The sequence below is a fragment of the Bradysia coprophila genome, unplaced genomic scaffold, assembly GCF_014529535.1.
Source record: "Bradysia coprophila strain Holo2 unplaced genomic scaffold, BU_Bcop_v1 contig_324, whole genome shotgun sequence".
NCBI lineage: Eukaryota > Metazoa > Arthropoda > Insecta > Diptera > Sciaridae > Bradysia > Bradysia coprophila.
In genome coordinates, this window is record NW_023503584.1 from 4,039,821 (window position 1) to 4,062,241 (window position 22,421).

At 38.0% G+C, this 22,421-nt stretch overlaps 2 protein-coding genes across 9 annotated transcripts; one reads left to right on the forward strand and one right to left on the reverse strand.

The window, feature by feature from the left end:
* Positions 1–502: 502 nt before the first annotated feature.
* LOC119079572 (E3 ubiquitin-protein ligase RBBP6) lies at positions 503–18,232 on the reverse strand. Of its 8 annotated transcripts, none has more exons than XM_037187558.1 (14): positions 18,075–18,232; positions 17,024–17,249; positions 16,724–16,958; positions 16,610–16,615; positions 15,302–15,465; positions 14,709–14,867; positions 14,328–14,641; positions 13,978–14,261; positions 13,459–13,914; positions 13,291–13,401; positions 12,287–12,370; positions 10,301–10,399; positions 9,219–9,380; positions 503–3,521 (listed from the first exon to the last, which is right to left on the reverse strand). In XM_037187558.1, the coding sequence occupies exons 2-14, from the start codon at positions 17,187–17,189 to the stop codon at positions 683–685; spliced, it is 5,079 nt and encodes a 1,692-aa protein (XP_037043453.1). In that variant the 5' UTR covers positions 17,190–17,249; positions 18,075–18,232; the 3' UTR covers positions 503–682. The 8 variants fall into 8 exon arrangements, with proteins under 8 accessions (XP_037043453.1, XP_037043448.1, XP_037043454.1 ...); XM_037187553.1 differs by having other exon boundaries at positions 15,302–15,621; XM_037187559.1 differs by lacking the exon at positions 16,610–16,615.
* Positions 18,233–19,606: 1,374 nt separating this feature from the next.
* Positions 19,607–21,477, forward strand: LOC119079574. Its single transcript, XM_037187561.1, has 5 exons — positions 19,607–19,694; positions 19,778–19,860; positions 19,967–20,155; positions 20,212–21,051; positions 21,117–21,477. The coding sequence occupies exons 4-5, from the start codon at positions 20,403–20,405 to the stop codon at positions 21,404–21,406; spliced, it is 939 nt and encodes a 312-aa protein (XP_037043456.1). The 5' UTR covers positions 19,607–19,694; positions 19,778–19,860; positions 19,967–20,155; positions 20,212–20,402; the 3' UTR covers positions 21,407–21,477.
* The last annotated feature ends 944 nt before the right edge of the window (positions 21,478–22,421 follow it).

The window sequence follows — 22,421 nt, forward strand, 5'->3', positions numbered from 1 at the left end:
TTTTTGTAATTATTGCTTTTTGCTTTTTTCTCTCTGTTTTGCTTTTTGTTTTTTGTCTTAATCAACGATTGTAAATCTTAAGTAATTGTTTGTTTTTTGTAGTCAGACTGAATTGTTATTGGGCTTTGGCCTGTTATTTGGTCTTTAAACGGGATAAATAAATAAATGAGATTATTTCTATAATTTATTAAGAGCTATGGCGAACCACCAGCGTTGAAAGTCACTCAACTGGAACGTAGCGTTAGGTTGGAAGGCCATTTAATTATTTGTAAACAGCCCCTAAATAAACCACTGCTTCAGTCATAGCTTAGGAATCAGTTGGACCAACTTAAGTTATCTTTGAAGTGAGCTGGCGAAAAAGTTTTGAAATCGGATAAGAACGAAAGAGGGACATCCGAATTTTAGCTTTTTATTTGAGATCTCAGTTCCTAATGTTTCTTACGAAAATATTAAGACGAACGGGCTTCGTTGTATGTAGGTCGTTAAAATGAAAAAAAAAAAATCAAATTTTTTGTCATTTATTTCTGAAAAGTAAATGAGGTTACACTTGCGGGATGAAAAGTTATGAAGATTTCAGCAAAGCAGAAACAATGAAAACTGTATTTAATGAGAAGGCAATAATAATATTTACATCAACGGAAAACATGATCTTCATTCAAAAATATTTCGAATAATGAAAAAGTTACTTAGCTTTACCCTTCTTCTTCTTCTTCGATTTCTTATGCTTGCTCTTCTTCTTCTTGGATGATGTGTCGGACTCGGATGACGAAGCCCGTTTCGAACGTTTCTGTTTCTTGTGCTTTCTCTTCTTTCGCTTCTTGTCTTCGGAATCGGAACTGGAATCGGACGAATCGGAATCGGATGACGAACTGGATTCGCTAACTGAACGAGACTTTTTCTTGTCTTGTTGTTTGATCTCAACAGGTTTTCGTCGAGCTGCTTCGGTTTTCTTATCACTTTCATCGTAGTCCGGAACGAATTTCGATTCGTCGATGGAGGAACGCTTACGCTCGGAAAGTTGCTTCGCAGACACACGCTCACTTTCCAATTTTGGTTTCTTTTCATCCTTACTTTGATCGCGCCGGTGTTTCGATTCCAAACTGTCCGATCTTTCCCGCTTGCCATCTCGCTTATCGACCTTCTCCTTGTCCATTTGCTTGCGAGTCATTTCTTTGATTCGCTCCATTTCCCTGGCACGCGCCATTTGCCTAGCTCTTTCCTTTTCTTTTTCGCGATCCTTCTCTCTGTCCGTCTCCACCTGTCTTTCTCTATCACGTTGACGGTTGTCTCGATCATCGGCCTTTTCACCCAAACGATGACGATCCTTTGCGTCTTTGTGTGCTGATCGATCACGGTCAGATTCTTTACGGCTGGACTTATCGTGTCTATCATCGCGCCCACGATCTCGACTGGACCTGCGATCATCCTTTTCTTTATCAATTTTAGTGATACCACCGCGTTTCGTATCATGCACACGTCGAGCTTCATTCGATCTACTGCTGGCAACACGTTTGTCGCTCTCTCTGCCTCGATCATCTCGTCGGTTACGGTCTCTCGAACGCTCCTTTTCGCCGTGTCCGTTGTCAACTAACAATTTTCTCGGAGGTGTTCTCGTTCGACTTCTGGGAGAATTGCGTACTTTACTGCCCAATCTATCCTTGATTGACCGAACAGGTGTTCGGCCCCGTTCGATTTTAACATCAGACTTCAATTCCACCGAACGTTCTTCGTTTGTATACACCGGCACAGTTATTTTCATATTATTTTGAATGTCGTCAGCAACACCAAGTGCGTCTGGCGAATTTTCTCGTTTCTCATTGGCGTAGAGCTTTTGACGATCTGTCGAAATTTTCTTGATTTCAATTGGCCGAATTGCGTTGATGGCACGGGTGAGGACGATTTCTTGAGCTTTCTTCTCGTTCGGATCGATTTTCTGTGGTAGTCTCTTGTCATGAAACCGGAATATTGCATTTTCAGCTCGCTTGAGCACTTCGTTGGTGACCTTTCCAGCATTTTTCTCGTCATAAGGAGACGTGTCCGATCCTGACTTTTTATCGCCATACAAATACATGTCGTCTTCTCGTTCCCATTTTGACAGCTCTGGAAACGGCATGAATCCTTGAGCTGACTTTTTCGTATCCGGTTCGATCTCGTCCATTTCATGTTCGAAATCAAGGTTAGCATGGATGTCAAGAATAGAATCGGATCTATTCAAAACGTCTGGGTGTGCCGGGCTGGCTTCTTCGGTGCGTCTCAAATTACCATCTTCGTCGTGATAGCTTAAATCTAGTTCATCCCCGACAATGTCGCCATATAAATCCAACGAATGTTCGTCATTTCTTATCGTTTCCTTTGCACTTGGAGCGGAAGTTCTAACGTTTGAAGTGTCTGATTTAGCAGCTTCGGGATCATCCCCTTCATCGATATCAAAATCGTCCATTTTTGTGCTGTGAATATTTTCAGATGTTTGCTGCAAATTGCTTTGTTTCTCGGGTGTGTTGGGCATATCATCGTACAGTTCTTTCGAAATGTTCTCACTGTCTTCGTTGAAATCGTTCTGTTCCTTTGATTCATGCGGTTGACCTGTTTCATTGAACTGTTCTTCATTGTCGTCACTTTTACGATCAATATTTGATTCCAACAATTTTCTGGCACGATCCTGCTCTTTTCGTAATTCTTTTTCCCGTTTTTCTTTTTCCTTTCGCTCTTTCTTCTTCTTCTTTTCCAATGCCTTTTCCTCTTTCTTTTTCTTCTTTTTCTCCTTTGCCTTTCGATCGCGTTTTTCTTCGTCGGATGATTCTTTTCGTTTCTCCTTCTCCTTTTCTTTATCTTTCTCTTTCTCCTTTTCCTTCTCTTTATCCTTTCGTTCGCGTTCCTTTTCTTTTTCCCGTTCCTTTTCCCTTTCTTTTTCTCTATCGCGCTTCACGTCTCTGTCGTCAGTCTTATCCGAACGATGACGATCTTTCGAGTCTTTGGTAGAACGTTCTCTTTCCGACTCCTTATTACGGCTGGATTTTTCATGTTTATCATCACGACCTCGATCACGTTCCCGATCCCGACTAGATTCCACATCCTTCCGTCCATCGCGATGAGTTGGCGATTTACTGTGGCGACGTTTTTCTACACGTTCATTGCGTTCGGAACGATGGTGTTCCATGGCGGTACGTGAGGTCGAACGATGTGTTCGAGCGATTGCAGACTCGGCGTTCAAACGATCTCGTAAATCGGGAGTGTGACGCCGTTCATCGAACGGTGGCAGTACACCTTTGTCTGGTGTACGACGATGTCTTTCTTGTTCTGGATTCCATTTTTCACGATCTCTGCCAAATTGTTCTATGGGAGACTGTTCACCAGGAGGTGGTGGCTGTGTACCGGGTGGTGCATCGTCATAACGATTGAGATCATCGTAATGACCTGTTTGATCGATGGTTGGCGTAACGATGTGCATTGGTGGAGGCAAATATTCGGGTATTCTTGGTTGCATTTGTTGTGAAGGAGATAAACCACGCGGTGCAATGTACCTAGGGAAGAAAAGACGGGGATTACTTTAACGAAAATACCAATACGAAAAGGTAGAGTGCTTAGCACACAAGTTTACGGAATTATTTTAGCGATAGCTGAAATATTTCTTTTCACTTAAGGTTCGACAATCGGTTGGATGAGACTGTCTAAATTTTGTATTTAAACTTTAAGTGAAATGGCAACCGAGTGAAAAACAAATAGCTCAGAATCGACTAATATAATATCTCTTTTTTGTTATTTAACTGGACAAGTCTTCAAAATACGACTTGCACAGCTGAAATCTTAAAGATTACCTTAATATGCTCATCACGGGCATAAAAAGATTGGTTTGTACGATACTCTACTAAAACATTTTCTGCATCTCATCAGGGTTGTCTCGATCTCTATCCGTGCACTGCATTGTGTTGTGTGCACCTCCATCGATTAGCGTTCCATAATTATGCGATGGCGTGTGTTGCTCAGCTCGATACTCGGCTTTCTATTCGTGAGAATTAATGCTACATCCCGATTTACTATATGCTTCAATTTTGACTTAGAAGTAGACGGATCCGTTCAAGGAATGGAATAGAAAACGTTGTTGACCCAGCAAATGTGTCACCACGGAAGAAGATATTATAAAACTGGGAACGCTGCTGATGCCTCTTTATCATACAATAACCGTATTTAAAATTGTGTCATTTAATCAATGACTGACTGATTAGATCCTCTCGTTGAAAATAGTTTTGATTTTGTTGGAAATTGAATGAGTCTCTGTGTCAATAATTAAATAAAAATCAGATGACAAGTGAAACATTTAGTGGAGCTAAAGAATGTGTAAGATGAATTGAAAGTGTTCTTGAAACAGAGGCGCTCAAAGTAATTTATTCATACATGCCACAACTTTATAACTTTAAGTTGATGTTATCAGTATTAAATTTCACCTGCGTTACAAATTATAGCTTGACAACTGCAGATGACACAGGTGAATTTCACAAAATTGTATTTTTAATAAGATTCATTAATTTCACGCATTTGTCAAACCCTATAACACGCACCAAAAATATTTATCGGAGACAGTACAACGATGATCATGAGCACTCAGTACATTTCTCTGGAGTGCCGAATTCACAACAGCTGGTCTTTCACCAAGTGCCAAAATCGGCACTCCAGCAAAATTTCGGATTCCCAAATTCTTGTAAAGAAAAGAAGTTGAACATGAAGGCTTGTTGATTAACGAATTTCGGGAACGTTTTTTTATAGTTGGAGTCAATTTATAAATTAAAAAGTCGTAAGAAGTAAGTCGAGTACTAATAAATAGCAGAAGTTTGTAATAGTATCGTATGTCATGTCGTATAGACCTACCGCAAATTCGAGATCTCAATGCAATTTTATGCTACTTGAATTGTAAAATGGATGGTGGCGGGGAGTTCTTAATAACTACACCGAGATACAACATACAACTCACGTATTGGAAGGCTCATTTCAGGTGAGAGATGTAAAAATCAAAGAAGAAACGTAATACTGGGAATAGATAGTTTCGGTGTGCCGATCTAGCAACATCTGGTTTTGTATCAGCTGGTGAACATAGTAGCGATTGTTTACTTTGTGTTTACTTTATATGTGTGAGTGTGTGCGTGTGACGGGTAACAATCGATAAATGCAGATCGCACTAACAATGAAGTAGACACCAGCTGATACAAAACCAGCTGTTGCTAGATCGGAACACCGAATTTTTTTATTCCCTGTATTTACACTTCTGCACAAAATGACTCGCGAAAATTCGTAGAAACGTCAGGTTTAGCAACGTAAAACTACCAAATACGACCTCTTACTATAACGAATGAACAAAAGAAAAGACAATAGACGACTCGTATTACAGTAAGGGCTCGTAATTTGGTGGCTATACCCTATTATAACCAACGAATTTTGATTACAGAGCAATATTTGCTGTAACAGTTTTTCGTTACTTGTGGACTATCAGCGCTACTACTTTATGAATACTCGACTTTTAGGTGTACGACTTAAAAACTTATAACGTAACTTAATTCTCCTTATGTTGCTACCTACGATGGGCCTATTTTTCCTAACGATTTCGCGAGAGTTTAGAAGATTTCAAAGTTCTTTTTTGTAATTGATGAAATTAGTGTTCTTGTAACGTATCAAGAGCTTGTCAATTTATTGTTAAAAAATTAATTTGTCTAAGTGAATTCAGCACGAAAATAAAGTGAAAATGCCGTTGACATAAGTCCATAATTAATCTTACTTTACATGCTCACGAGGCTATAGGGGTGCTAAATTTTCCGTCCGGTAAGAAAAACAGAGAACTTTTTAGGTTGTGATTCACATTCATCATCACACCGAAAGTTGCAGTAATTCGGTGAAAAAAAAACTCGTGTGGCAAGTGATTGAATACTTTCCGAACTTGCTATAAAGACTGATTCATGTCAGGTTTTTATAGTTGTAATAACAATTTTGGATTAGCTACGAAAGTTTTGGAAGTATTTCGACAAATCGGATTGTGCTTGGAGCTTAGAAATAAAAGAAAAATCGCACCGTCTATGACTCCCCAGGATTAAACTGTTTCAAACTCAGAAAAATTTCGAACGTTTCATGGTTCCTCCCCTTATTCCGGAATAATTATGCATCTCTTCTTAGCAATATTTCGATAAAAACTCAACTCGCTGACTCGCTCAATAGTTAACTAAAACAACAAATTCTTGATACGTCCAACGAATATGCTAAGCTATAAATTCAATAGGCAAATTTCTGGTTAGATTAGTGTAAATTGAAGCATATAGTAGTTGTAACTGAAGTTGTGATTTTTAAAGTTAAGTTTAACAAACTAAATCTCTTTATTTTTCCATGTTGATTTTTCACTTTTATTTTTAAAATTACAAAAACGGGCAACATATTACAAGTTCTTGTTCGACAAATTAAGAAAAAAACAATTGGCATTTCTCTATTAAATTACGACTAGCATTAGGTACAATATAGATCTCATCATTTATCACATTTTCGGTTGTATAGTATCACAAAATTTAATTTCTTAAAAGTATACAATCACTTACAGTCTAATGAATTAAAGAAAAAAAAATTCTAACAGAAAACTCAATCATTTGAATCACATTTGCATGGTAATACAAATTTCTCAATTTCTGTTTTCTGGAGCAAACAAGACTCGTTGCAAAACTTTAATACTACGAACAGGTTACACTTTGCATAACCAACAAATTACTAGATTAGACGCTAACACAATTTTTCATGTGTGAGGTGTGATTAACCTAATTTTCTCCACTCCATGAGAAATTTGCGTTTTGTTGACTTTTATTTGATGAAAGTTCAGTGGAGAAAATTTCTGCTTTCTCAGCAAATCCTCTTTCGGTGAAGAAAATTGTTATTTACATATTATATGCGTAGAAGCCCGGACTTTTCATGGTTCAGGCACTACTTTCGACGCAACATGTAATAAATATTATGCACCTGTGTCTAAATGTTTATTTGGACGAGTTGGTGATTGTGATCCTAATCCGAAGGCGCGGATCATAATCCAACTCGTCAAAATAAACATTTAGACATAGGTGGATATAATTTTTTATGTCTCGATGCAAAGATAGACACAAACTCCCTCTTCGAGCTGATACATAATGTTAGTCTTTAGTCTTACCACTCAGAGATATATAAAATACTATTACATGACTAGGGATAAAAAGATGAAAAGTACAGTTTTCGTGTGAATTTTGTTGATCCGAGGCGAAGAAGAGGTCAATGGACATATGAAAACGTGACTTTTTATTTATTTTTTCCGACTTTTGTAAAGGACTTTGTATGCTAAGGTTATTAGAAGTTGCTAAAACTCTATGACGATTTTAAGAAACAGATACTTTCTAATCCGAATTTCAACGAATTAATGTTTTCGTGAAAAAAAAAACGGTTGATCACTTCACGGCCTATTTTTGATATAAAAATCCTAAAAATCCGTTAAATTCTTTACCAAATTCATGAAACAAAATTTTGAGTTTGTTAAAAGAATTTAATTCCAAAAATGGGGTAGGGTAATAGGGTAATGTGGGTATACCACCAACACATGAAAAACTTAAGTGTTCATATCGGTGAGAATTAGGAAGTTCAAACTCAATCGACTTACGGCTCTCGCTTCGCTCCGGACGTACACTTCGCTATTATTGGAATCTCCTATTTTCTCATCTTTTGGTAAACGAGCGACTATTTACTTAGCTTTTGTAACAATGGTATAAGAAACGTAAAACTTTTCACGAGCTAATATCAACCACCTATCTTTACTTCAGTGTTTACCTAATAATCTATTCTAAAATGACTCAAAACTAACGTTCCCCTGATAATTATGTCGTTTTGGCGTCTTTTACGTTGTATATCTCTGATACTTAGGGACTATCACATAGGAAACACGAAAAAGAGTGGGAGACATTTTTGTGAGCCATACGCTAAATAAATAAATTGTGAACATAACGCGAACTCCTCATCTCACAACAACAAATTCCTGTGATACAAGGGGTAAGTCACTTTTTTTTGACAAGGATTTTATGGGAATTTCTGGTGATTATTTGGTGAAAGCGATTACCCCCTCGCTCTGATATGTGTTAGCTTTAAAGTTTTTTTTGTAATTTATAGAGCTTAAAGATGTGCCAAAACTGACTCAAAATATAGCAAAAAACCAAGTCATATTTTAGACGTTTCAATATTGTCGCTATCGTTCACAAAGAAACATTAATCGCGAAAGGCATTTAAAAACAACAAACTCTGTTACATTTAGGCAACTACTTTCGCCACCTCCTTTTAGACTTCATTCATTGTCCCTGTCTGATCAAGAATTTCTTACGACGTTGAATTTTTCTGAAAATGGATTGTTAAACAAGTGAAGTAAAAATTTGGTTCAAACATTGACGCTGTGAACAGAAACGTGATTATAGCGAGATACGCTTACTGTTTCTATAAGGGTAAAAGAAACATTTACCAATAAGTCATGTAAAAACAAGAAATCGTCACGGTTGAACCAATGGAAACGACTAGTAACGTATGTAGAATTTCTCACTCTAAGATTTCTTTCACCAGCTCAAGGTTTTCACTTACACCCATCTCAAAATAGTTAGCAAGAAATTGATGTCTTTAGTTGTTTTACTTAAATTCCAATAGTTCCACTTCTCACAACATGTTACAAACATACACTCTGTGCACATTACGTTAGTTGTCTCACTCTACGTGTGTACATGTAGGCAGCAAAGGGAACCATACTAACATATGGAACGTGTGGGAGAAAGAGAGAATCGCATGAATATTGCTAAGTATTTTGAGGTGAGTGTAAAAGTTTTGCGAGTCTTTTCTCTCCGAAAATTTTCTAATCCTAAAATTACGATTACATTAATCGAAATTACATTGAATTCAATTCTTACAACTTTATCACATTAGAATTGTCGGCCTTTTTAGAACGAAATGTTATCGAAAATATCGAAAACACGATTTTTACAGGCCTGTGTATATACGCTTCGAGCTATCGATAGAACTTAACTTAAAAGCTTACAGCTATAAATCAATTCTTACAGCCTAAAATTCTTATCAACTAAAATTTGTCGATCGACACTTAAGCGTACAAAATCATAGACCGACCAAACATTACAAATCGATCGAATTTGGACTGATCAATGCATAAAATAAATAATTTTATAAAATCAATCATAGCGTACCTGGGTGGTAGATGATATTGACCATCGTCATATCCACTTGTTGTCATAGGTGGTGCCTGATAATTATTGTAGTCGGTTGGTGGTATCGACATTGGCATATTTGATGCTCTATCGTGTCGGAAGTGACTGCGCCCACGACCACGGTATGAGGAACGACCACGACTGTAAAGGAAAAAAAAGAGATAAAAATAACTTTCCAAGATTTGTGGCTTTTGATTGTCATTCACTCAAAATTACGATCGTAAAAGTAAAGAAGACAAAACAGTAATCAACTGCGGCGTGGATTGTGGCACAATAGCGACTCACACAGCTGTTTTCTACAATGATCACGACGAAACACAATGAATGATGTGCTCCAGTCAGTGTGAGTTTAACGTGTGTATTCAATAAATGAAGTAAAATATTCGATATCCGACACTAAGCGATTATTGAAACAGTTAACCAGTGCCAGCAAGGGCTCATTCTTATTGATCGTAAGATTTCATTGATTAATAAAGAATTGAAGTTGAATTGAATCAGAGCCGGCACGTTTAGTCATCAACTTCCTCACAACAAAATCCGATGACCTAACTACGAGTAAAACAGTGCTCCACATTTCATTTCAACGCGATGTTCAATGATTCTATTTTCATGTGGCTTTTTCAGTAATCCCTTTCTATGTTGAGTAAGTAAAATATTTCATAGGAATGTGTTGTGTACGTAACGAAGATTTCGATATTCTTTTAAAGCTCGTCGTTACAGAAGCTATTTCAGCAGATTTTTTTTTTAGAAATTGAGTCATAAAATTTATGTTGGAATGCTGTTCGGCTCAATACGTCTTCATACATTCTCTGTTTTCGAGTAAACTGTTGAAATTTTGATATTTTTGAGCTGTTCTGTTTGTTATAGAAAAACAGTAATTGCAAGGGAGAGGATATTAGTTGTATTGCAACATTGTTTGTAAATGCCATACAAAGAGTTTTCTCAGAGGAAGTGACCGACATAATGTTCGCATAATTCTCACATAATGTTCAAGTAACTCACTGAATTCCCAAACAACCAACACACTATACTACTACTACGTCTGCAATCATACAACTTACTGTGAATAATATCCCGGTGAACGATCTCGAAAATCATCACGATCTCGATTGAAATCATCTCGGCGTTCGTTCCGGCGGCTTCCATCTCTGAATCTGTTCCTAGAAAATGAAACAAAATTTTCCATAAATTTGATGGTGCAAACGGATGGAACGAAAACTTATCTTGCTACCATTTAAAACGACAACATATGCAAGCATCTACAATGTTTACTAATATAAGTACTTCTATAATAACTGGAAAAACCAAAATGTTCTCTTTGAAATGAAGGAAGGAAGAAAGAAAATATTCGAAGTGTTTAAAATAAAAAGGTTTGAAGGTGCAATGCAGACTCGAATGTAGAATGTACGACAGATCATGTGGAACAATGTTAGCTAGACCATAGCCTTAGTTGTGTTGTGAGTACGACGCAGGGACAACATTTATTTTATATGTATTAAATGCATTCCCGTCAGTATTTGTCAGCGCTGATGAATTTAATATGTCGATAAACTGCAAAAAAAACCTGCGGAAATTTAAATGACGACCGTTTATCAATTGTGACGGGAATACAGCTATTGCAAATATGTCTGACTTAAGGACATTGCGCATGTACAACACCTTTAAATGACCTTAAATCAGCATTCACTATTATCCGAGAGACCAAGAATCTAAAATCTTCGCTAAGACTTTCTTATATACCATAAATTGCTTGCATTGAAGATTGAAGTTGGATTATTCAACCTTGTAAAAACGGCTCCGATATCAACAACAACGAAAACTAATTGAAAAGCGATGATATTGTTCAAATACCAGGAAACAATATAAAAATAGGAAGTGATTGTGTAACTGGTTGTGCCGTCATACTGTTGCTGTTTGCACAATAAAACGTTTTGAAAAGTGGAATGAAGAAAATCTTAGCGGAAAATTTGATTCTGTTTAAGGTTTGACCCCTTTTATGAGAAACCCTGAACCAGTAAGTCACTACGACAACGACTACACATTAAAAATTTATTTATTAAAACGGTAAATTCGGTTTTGTGAATGAGGCGAACTTGAATTGAAAGAACTGAAAAAGATCTTTACATTTCACGGTGGATTCGAACTCAGAACACCCATAGTCAGTTGAGTGTTCTATAGGTAGAGTGAAATTCGACATGTTTTCTGATTTGGGAGTTGTTGTGGCCTGTAATTGATTCCCTAAGAATTTCGTTGAACAAATGAAAATCTTCAATTTTGGTTAGGTACGCACTCTCAACCATGTATAGCCACTACAAAAATATGAATTTTCCACAGTTTAAGCCCTCATTTACAAAAACCATATCTTTTGGAGAGAAACATTAATAACTTTAAAATACAGACTGCAGTCCTCAGAAGGTAGTGTTAAGTTAGTACAAATTTGTCCGTAGCAATAGGCTTCTAATGAAAAAATTTCACTTCGCAGTAGGAACCTAGGAACTGTCTGCAGAAATAAGATCTTACAAGATGTCCTCTGAAATCCCCTTCTTTTACAAAGTGTCGTAAAGTTACTCATATACTGCCTCTATTGTTATATTTCTACTCTATTCAAAAAGTACACACGCTGCCCTTTGCATTTTATCGAGAGTATGGGGAGAAGGGTATCTAAAAATTGTGTGTTTTTTTTAGCGTGGGCACTACTTGAATCACCCTTAAGAAATGTTTATTTGTGATTGTTACGGGTGACACAGAATGTAAACCCTTCTTCGCCCATCATTTTGCTATGATTAGGAGTTATCGGTATACATTGTATGTTAGCAAACTACTAGCCATACCATTTCGTTTGGATACGCAAAATAAAAAAATCAGCCAAACACACCTCCGACAAAAAACTATTTTTCCAAATTAACAATTCATCGGTGCAATGCATATCCGAAAAACAAATTTTTGCAAAATAAAACCAACAAAAAAATGAAAACATTTAAAATTGGAAAGGTAGTTAAAAACTCTGATGACAGTTTTTTTTTGCAGCGTTGGAGTAATGTACAAACCTAGATGAACCACGCGGTGGAGAGCGATATCGTGTATGTAATGGTGCTTTATAACGACTGGCAGATTTAGATCGAGATCTGGACCTACAAGGATGATTTTATGAATAACTTCAATGGTGGAGAATTTTCGATAATTAAATCTTGACCCTGACCGAGTTCTAGAAAATTATTTTCATTTTGTCCTCGTTTAATCCCAGCGAGAGATTAAAAATGGAATTTGTTTACAGAAACAATCCATCAGACTAAGCCTGGCCTGAGATGTGTCTGATGAACTGCTAACACTAGTAGTAGAGGCAGTCATGAAGCCTATACAACTATTGGAGTGTGCCACCCACTATGGCTGTTATTTTCCATGCTTCCACAGTGCGCTTGAACTAGATTTGAATGTGAGGAAAATTCATGAAACAAAATTTGTCTCAAAAATAAGTCTTGACCAACATTGTATGTTGGTTTTATTATGTGGCGTAACGATAGCTGTACATACCAAATGTATTTTGCATGATCGACAGATCGATACTTTGTAAATTTGTTTGACAGTTCGTCATATCCTAGTATTGGATTTCCGTTTAAACCTCATTCAAGCACACTGTGATTCAGAGAATGGTCTTGAGGGCTCACTTCTTCAGCTTACTAGCAAAGGCAAAGTTAAGAAGTTGTGTATACGACCACGACTTAGTTTGCGGATTCGACAGATTTGGTTCGGGAATGTAACTGAACCTCATTTGACTTGCTAACTCCGGTACTGATGAAGAAACGAATTCAGGCTGAGAAAAATTGCAGACTCAAGAAATTGGCCTACGTTGAAATGTAGAAATTTCCAGTTGAAAAAAGTGCATTAACTACATGACCTATGGACATGAATGGAAATTTGTCATTATTACTGAATGAGCAATAAACGACAATGAATGAATGATCGCTGAAAGCATGTTGTTGCACTTCTATACACAAACGTCTTTGAATGAAGATAAAAAGTAAGGAAACAAAGAAACAGTTAAATCACTCACCGACTTATGCTAAAGGACGGAGAACGGCTTCTGCTGACCCGCCTTGGTGAACGTGTTCTTTTCCGTGGCTGCGGCGACCGAGAATGTCTTCGAATCGAACGTGAACGAGACCTAAAATGCCAACAAATTTGTACTTTTCCTTGGATTCACACACCACATCCAATTTACCTTGAAAATGATCGCGACAGCCTCGTGTCATATGAATGGGACCGTTTCCTCCGGCGTTCTTCCGATCTGGGCGACCGAGCTCTTCGATCCGGTGTTCTGCGACGAACGTCTGGACTACGAACTCCTCGAGGCGGCGATCGTCTACGATCGGCAATGGGTGACCTACGACGCAGTTCATTCGATCTGGACCGTCGTCGAATCGGTGGCGATCTGCGCTCTTCTTTACGGCGTTCCTTTTCACGCATGATGCGATTGAATGCTTCCAGTGGATCGTCGATGATACCGGTACCGATTTTGGCGGCAACTCCCTGATAAACTGAACTTATTGAATTCGGTGCCATTGGTCCGAATCGATGTCTCATTTGATGTTGCATTGGCGGACCGCCGTGGTAACCACCACGATGTTGCATCGGAGGTCGATGTTGCATATGCTGATCGTATTGGCGCGGTGGATAACTATGGAATGATTCAGTTACTGGTAAAAGTGTCAACAGTTGAGTTTTCGATTTGAATTTTTACTTTTGCTGTTGATGACCATAACCTCCATCGTACGGACGCTGCGGCGGAACATTAGGATGCGGATACGCAGCTGGTGGCATTTGTTGTTGGTACTGATCGGGTTGAGGTTGTGGAATCGGCATCTGCGGCGGTTGATGTTGATGCATGTGATGCGATTGGTGGTGATAATTTGGCGGTGGTCGTTCATGCTGGTGTGGTTTCACATCCGGTAAATCTTGATACACTTCCTTTTCATCGTTTGTAGGCGTATCCGATCCCTCCTCATGATCATGGGTATGCTGATGCTAAAGGAAAAATGGTTTAGTTTCCAAAGTCCTTTCCATATATGTGTGTGTGTTTCAGATACTTACCACATGAATATGATGATGTTTGGACGATTCCATGTGCCTTCCTCGACCATTTAGGTGAAAATCACGAAACGCATCGCCACTTTGTAGATGAGCAGGCGGAACGGTGACGGTAATATTGTCTTCGTAGTCTGACTCATCGTGTGGCGTCTCAGCTCGTTGTTCTTCGGTGGCAGTACTTTCATCAGGTTTTTCCGTTTCGGCTTTGTCATTATCCTCCTCTTCTGCGATCTCTGCAATCGGTTCTTCTGTAACTTCTTTGGGCGATGCTACAGGTTCTGCTGTTTCGACGGGTTGAACAGGTTGAACTTGGGGTTCTTTGGGACAAAAAAAAGTTGTAATTTTATGGTAGGTAATGACAAACGTCACATCAGTTCAACTTACTGGGTTGAGGTCTAGCTTTTATGTATCCAGTTTCATTTTTAAAAGCGTTGACAGAATTTCTCAAAAAACGGTTCGGTATTAGCGAACCAGGAGATGATCCTTTCTCCTTGCAATCGGGGCATTCGTTATCCTCGGACTCAAGCAGTGCTGTACGTACGCCTGTTTGAAATTGTTTTTAATAAAGATGGTGTTCATTGACCTTAGAATGCATTGAAAGCTCAGTTACTGGTCTCTTGATAGTCTGATGCACTACTGGGTATCAGACTTAAGCTTCAACGACAAATTTTGTTATGTGTTAGGTTAACTTTGACTCACACTCTATCACATCAGGAAGCCGATATTCTACATAATTTGAAGCATAGAGGAAAGTCCTGTGGTTAACACGGAGTTCAACTAAATGAACGAAGGATTTTCCATCTAATGCTTGAAAAATGTGAAACGTTTCGAGTACCAGACCCAACAAATGACAAGAGGAATGTCGAGGAGGACAAATTCGGCACTAAGGTTTTGCCTTTGTAGACTATCATATAGAGCCTAGTACCTGGCCAACTTAGCTTCCACCAAAGGTGACCACACAAATTCAGTACACTTACATTCGTCACAAAATGTGCTACCACAACATGGTATCATAACTGCGTCTGCGTACAAATCTTTGCATATACTGCAAAGTAGGTCCTCCGGAATTTCTTGTTTCTTTTCAGCGATGGGTGCCGTTGTTGGTTGCACAATCGTTTCATTCTGTCCATCTATAAAAGATCTAGGGATTCCCGTATTACGTTTAACATCACTACCAGCTTCACCGATTAAATTTAAGGGACAATTTTTGATCCAATGACCGGGATTATGGCATTTATAACACCGATAATTCGCTGGAACCTCGCCAGTTTGATTAGCGCCACGAATTTTTTGATAGCTTCAATTTGGAAATGGTGAAGAGTATAAAATAAATAAAAAAAAATAATTTCAATTTCAATAACTAAGTGATTGTGCGACCATTTTAATTTTGGCCGCGCCAATGGGATACTATGGGTTCGAAGCATTTTTTTGAAGGAAAATCGAAAATGACTTTTTATATACAAATGGAGCTGATTGTAAGCACATTTAGAGAAATGAAATGGGAAGCCTGTCAACGCTTCAGAAACGGTTAATCTTCTGTAATCGATAGTGATGACAAAATTAAACGATTAGCCGTTTCTAAAGGTGAAAATTAGGGTTCGATGAACGTGAATTTTCAGGTCAAATACTGAAGAGGTTTTGACAATTTTATTTAATGGTTTGTCTAATGGCTTAGGATACTTTCCGTAAAAATAAGGAAAGTATTGGGCGCGGAGACAATACTTTTTACTCCTTATTGAGTCCTAATTCATTGAAAACTTTATAGCCATTTTCTCTGGTCTACTGGCGACAAACGGACTGACAAGCTCAAACCATCAATACTCTCGACTGACTAAACAGATTCTAAGGTCGTGAAAATGTTTTCGCCAATCTTCACAGATTTTCACGATTTTTGTGAATCTCAAAATCTGAGAAAATTCGTCAAAATTCGTGAAAGTTCACGAAAATTCGTGGCATTTCTCGAAAAACATTTTCAGAATTGAATGCTCTGGATCTAAATGATTCTGTTTGTTTTTGCTATTTTTCATTGAGTTATTGTCCCTTCACATTCACACCCGATGCGCTACTACTTTCAATATGTCACACGTCTTGAAGCACAATTTGTATTAACAAAAGCGCAGATTTTTCTTGTAAAAGTTTCCTTGTTAATGTGTAGGGTGGCTAGTCCTAACTATCAATCTACGTTTGACTACCCTTGTCGAAATTATTTAATTTTTGGTTGATTAAAATTTACAGACAAACGCCCTGTGGCAAGAAATATCAAACAATCATCAAGCGTCATTTACCTGAATCTAATGCAAAAAAGATCCGAATGGAAGGCATGAGAAAATGATTCGTCTCGATGTTATAGCATCAGTAATTCAATCAATAAACACAAAACAAAATGCCTTTTCACTTACTTGTTTGGATCGTAGTCCATGGTACTTTGTATCATCATCGCATTAATTTTATCCTCCTCGGATCCGTTCATCCGCAATAAATCGGCATTCGGTTGATCGGATTCATTTTGAATCGATCGACCCTGTCCCTTGTCAGCCGATGGATCCCATGCCTTTTTCGGTTGTCGGGCTAGTGGGATCCGAGCAATGATCAGCGAAGTGTTTTTCGGTATAAGAGTTGAGTCGTCCGTGTACTCTACAAGATGACAAAGTGGTTAGCGGCTGGAATAAACTTTGCAATAAATTTGACCACAATTTTACCTTCCTTGGTCTGAGCGTTAGTAATCTGAAGATCAAAATCCACCGTCTTCCCCAGTCGTTTCTGATGTAAAATGGCTTTCTTCAAATCGTCGACCGAAATGTGAAGTCCATCGAATGCGATGGTATCGAAGTCCAGAGCACTTTTGAATTTATAGTGAACCGACATGATTCGGTGCTAAGACTTGCGACGTAGTAGTAACAGCGGGCAATTAAAACATAGTCTCGGCTGAAACAAAAATATTCAAAAATCCGAGGTTAAAAATCGATGATATGTGATAAGTCCGTCTCTTGTCGTTGAAAAGAGAAATTAAGGCAAATTATAGTGCATTCAGAGAAATATGCCCTGAGGAGAACGTAATTATGAAACTCTCTATACCAGTACTGGCAGGTCACCACCAAATTAATGAAACGAATCTTTCATTGAACTAATCAATCAATCAACAGTCAATCGTTAAAAACTCACACAACAGCACAAAATGTTGTGGTGAACGTAACGTAGAAATTTAATGTGCCTGCTCTTCTTAACAAAAAAAAATTGGGACCGAACAACACTTGCACAAACACAATCTATACACTTCGGGCATTACCCTTCGATCGATTTTTTTTGCATTTATTTCTGTCTCGGTTTCAATTCGCTTACCGGATAAAAGTCGCTCAGATATCACCGAAATAATGTGGCAATTAATTTCGTTAATCGAAACTAAATTGAGATTTTCTGTATATTTCAAACTGGCGGATGCCGAAATTAAGGTTGCCTGCTGTCAAAATAGGCGTATATTACATTCTGTCAACATGGTATCCAGTAACACATTCCCAACATCCTGTTGACGATAATCAAAATTCCATTAATTTTACCGCCGACAAGAAGTAAACATTTTTTTTGCAAAACAAATGCAAAAACCTATTTCTTTTATAGGTTGAAAATTTGCGTGAAAATGCCGGAGCCATTACGGAAGAAAAATGCTATACGACCCGTACACACAAAACACATCCGTTTTCAGCTAAACGTAGCTCGATAGCAACACCAATCGATAGTTTCAAGTTTACTTACAATTTAATGGATCACTTTTCAATGCGTTTAACTATTAAAATATGTTAATATCCCCAGTAAAATGCTATTAAAAACTTATTTCTTACAGCACGCTTTTGAACGCTTATCTTGAACAAAGTTTTTAATGACGGAAAGAAATTTTTCTGTACGACACTGTCGCACGATAAGTTTTGAGTGCTGTACTGAATTGTACTAGTTTCTTTTAGCGGCACGTCATCTATTATCGACAGCAACGATTGATATCAGAATGAGCGGTATAATCAAGAAGCGGTATAAATAATGGCCTGATTATAAATATTGCATATAAGTTTGTTCCAAGGCCATGCGAATAGTCAAATTACTGTTAAATTTCATCCATATATAGACATAACCCCATCAACATTTCTATGTAAAATCGCGTAGGTTATGTTTCTGTGGATGAAATCGTTGCCGTTTGTGTTGTTAAAGTTCGGGTTTACAGTTATTTGGAACAAACCTATTTAAAAATTGGTTTAACTCTCTGGCGTAAGGCATTATTTGATTGGCCTTTATATTCTCTCTTGCTCGTACGTAAATACGAGTTATTTCTAGTGATATTTCAAGTATCGAATAATTTGGAATGATTTGGAATAATCGATGAGTCCACAGGTAAATGCTGTTTGTAAAGTAAATCTGAAATGGAATAGTTTTGTTAGTAAAATTCTAATACATTTTTAGTACATTACGTCATAAAATTATTAATGCCAGCAATTTTGTGAACCAACTTCACTGCTACTGGAATCCCTGAACGACATTTAACAGATACTTTACCAAGATAGATATTCGCCTAGTCGGTTGGCCTGTAGAGGCGCCACATTTTTGTATAGTACTTCATTCTTACTGGACTATTTTTTTGTGAAACAACTTCACATTGATTCATTCCTATGAAATGTCACAGCAGTGAAGTTGGTTCACATGAAAATAAGCGCAGTGACAGCAGTAATTTTATGACAGAATGTACTAAAATATGGGAAAACTCTATTACAATTCTTCTTAGTTTCTAAACATCATTCTCCTATAGTGTGGAGGTAATACCAGTCAAACCAGAGCCTATTATTGGGATTTTTTTTCAGAATTATCATAATTTCGTTGCAATTTTCAGAATTTTGGAATTAAAATTCCCGATAATAAGCCCTGACGCGTGGACTAGCACATAAACTTAATGCTACTAACACATTTTTTAAACAAGGTCGACTATGATTTACTTGTGTTTCACAAGATATTTTCGCTTTCTAAAAACGCATGAAGTCTTAACGAAGGGATGAGATGGCGTTTGTATCGAACTTTCGAGCCACCTATACACTGTATTTACCTTGTATTTTACCAGAGTGAAGTTATTCCACAAGAACCTAGGTTTCCTATAAACTATCCAGTGTGGATTGACATTTCGATGTTGCGCTTGGAAGAGACCTATATGACATTGTGAACCATTACGACCATTACTGTCGATAACAGATGACATAGCCGTCGGCTGTCATTCCTGGCACTTCATTATGTACGATGACGGCACCACCGGCACGATAAGTTTTTCTGTCGCATATGTCAAGTCACCTGATTCCTCATCATCGATTCTGATGAAAATGTCAAATCAAGTTGTGAAAGGTATAAGTTGTTCCTCCTTGCATAAAAATAACAAAATTCACAGTTCGATTAGAATCGGAAGTAAAAATTAATTGATTTTGCAGATATTGGAGAAATATACACACGACTGTTCGACAATCGATCTTTTCTTAGCGGAGAAATTGTTTATTTCGTTAGAGAGTTCGAGGTATGCATTTACATCCAAATCAATTTGTGGAATATTTTCAGATATTTTAATTTAATGGATTCGAGTTGGATCACGTGAATTTAAAATTAAACTTTTCCAACAACAGGAAAAACGTCAAGACCGAGAAATCGAAGGACTGTTCACGACACTGCAGAATACCATCGAAAATCGGGACTCGAGTATTGAGAAATTTCGTTTGGCGTCAGAAGTCCATTTGAGTGACATCAAAACAAATTTGGATTCGGTGAAAAGCGTTTTGGACACGGTACTGGACGATCAGCCGGCAGAAGATTTGGTAAGATGAGAAACTTTTCGATAGTGGACCGTGACTTAATCGCCCTACATTTTCAGTGTAAACCTTTAGAGGAAAATCGTGCCCGCAGACAGATTGAATGGCAGCAGTTTGTTGATGATATGGCACATAAGTGCGCACGCGTAGATAATACATTTGAGGAAAAAGAGGAAGAATTACGAGACTTTTACTCGGACTTGGAGCGAAAGCTACACATCAATAATTAGGTCAATAAACCATCCCAACAGAAATGTCAAAAGGTGCGATAAAAGATCCATCAATCAAATTGAAGCCGTCAGAGCAGCTGATCGACTTTATGGTCTCACTCAGTGATGAATTCGAGCTGCCTGAGAACGTCTGGAAATTCATCGAAACAAGGGGAGGTAAAGTGGGCAAAATAACTGCAGCCGAGGTGGCAAAGCCGTCATTTTCCAAAGATGAAATCAAGCTTTTGAACGACTTACCCAAAACTGAAAACACCGAGTTCAATTTGGCGGACCTTGCCATCGATTCCGATGAATCTGATGATGAATTGGACGAGAACATCGAAAATTTGAATTCCAAGCCAATGAGCAAAAGTCAGGCGGCTAAACAGAAAAGACTTCAAAAGGCGAAAGAGCGATCAAAGCTGACCATCAATTTGAACGACATCAAGTGGCTCAACAACAAATTAGTGGAGAAGCGAAGCACCGACTCTGATTTCAATTTGTATTTGAACGAGTTGTTGAAAGGGTCCCGATTGGTGTTGCCACAGAATGAAATTTTGGAACGTAACCCCGAACTGGAAGCGAGATGTGTAAGACTGCGTTTGGAACAAGAGGCCAGAATGTATAATGCGATGACGAAGAACGTTGATTCGAGTCGAACTAAATTGCCGGAGGACACTATATCCTACCAAAGTAAGTGCTGTCGTCGATATAACACATCAGGTCACTTAATCTGTTAATTGTTTTTCCTCTGCCAGTGAAGCAAATAAATCGTCAATTGATCGCCGTTGCCCAATTCATTTTCTCCATAGCCGCCGGATTTGCGTTTGGTTTCATTGGCGTGGAATTGATGATCGGAAATTTGGATTTCGGTTTCCGTTTGCTGTTGGGCATTTTATGTGCTTTAGTCATCGCTTTGGCGGAAATTTACTTTTTGGCTAAGAAGTTGAATGAAGAGTACGATCTGTCTCTACCGCAGAAAGTTAATGTTAATATGCCGTCAGAAGAGGTTATAAATGAGATTGGCGGCAAGGAGCACTATGAATGAAAGGAAAGACCGAACCTTTTTCTGTATTATTTGAAAATTGAATAAATTCCAGTTGTTTTATCACCCAAAAATTTCGTTTTCGTCTGAGTGCAGTAAGAGACGAACAGAGAAGAGAACAATCATTAAGGCCACGGGAATCTCAATCTTGCAATATGGCAATCGCTTGGTTCTCAAATGTGTGCGATTGAATGGAATGGAACCCCAGTGGAAAATAAAGCTAGTCCGATCACTTCAACGCACTTCAAGTAAAAGTGATCCAGCTGTCAATGAACTATTTTGTATGAAATATTCTTTTTACAGTGTTTTACACGGTTAAATTTCAGCATCCTAAGAGTACCACTCATGCTTGAAGTGCGTTGGTGAATGCCCTTTAAAGTCATAAAATTAATCGAACGTCTCTGAAGATCTATGACATAAACCGACCTACGAAAATAGATCAGTAAATGCGGTTGGTTTTGGGCGATGGAGCTAGTTGGAACAAGTCTGAGCATCAATTTAACTTTACAGTTCCCTCTATCTTACCTTCCGCTTAATCACACCTTCTCAATCCAAGTCGCCTTACATTGTAAATAGTCTGTGACCGATTGCAACATGTTACATAGGGTGACGCAATTAAATGTCAAAGACTATTTAGGTCGAAAATAAACCAAATTTAAGCTCCTACAACACTAAGATGTTTCGTAAACGGATCAGTCATTTAATATTCTTATATGCGGACGGGCGCGGAGTTCCTCTATAAAACAGTGTATTTGCATTGCAGCTCAGTGAAATTGTATTTCTGACCCGTGTGGAGTCTACCTGCGACTCGGCCTCCAAACTTCAAAGTAGTCAGAAAATTCCACTCAGAAGAGACAGAGACGTTACACCGAATCACAAAAACTGAAGGTCTTGTCGGAAATTCTTTTAGAATTTGAGTTCCAACCAACGGTAAAGTTTGTTTTAGTTGAATAATTTGTCAGGAATTTCTAATTTAACTTCAATTGATACGAATCCGTGTGACCCACTGTCGGAATCA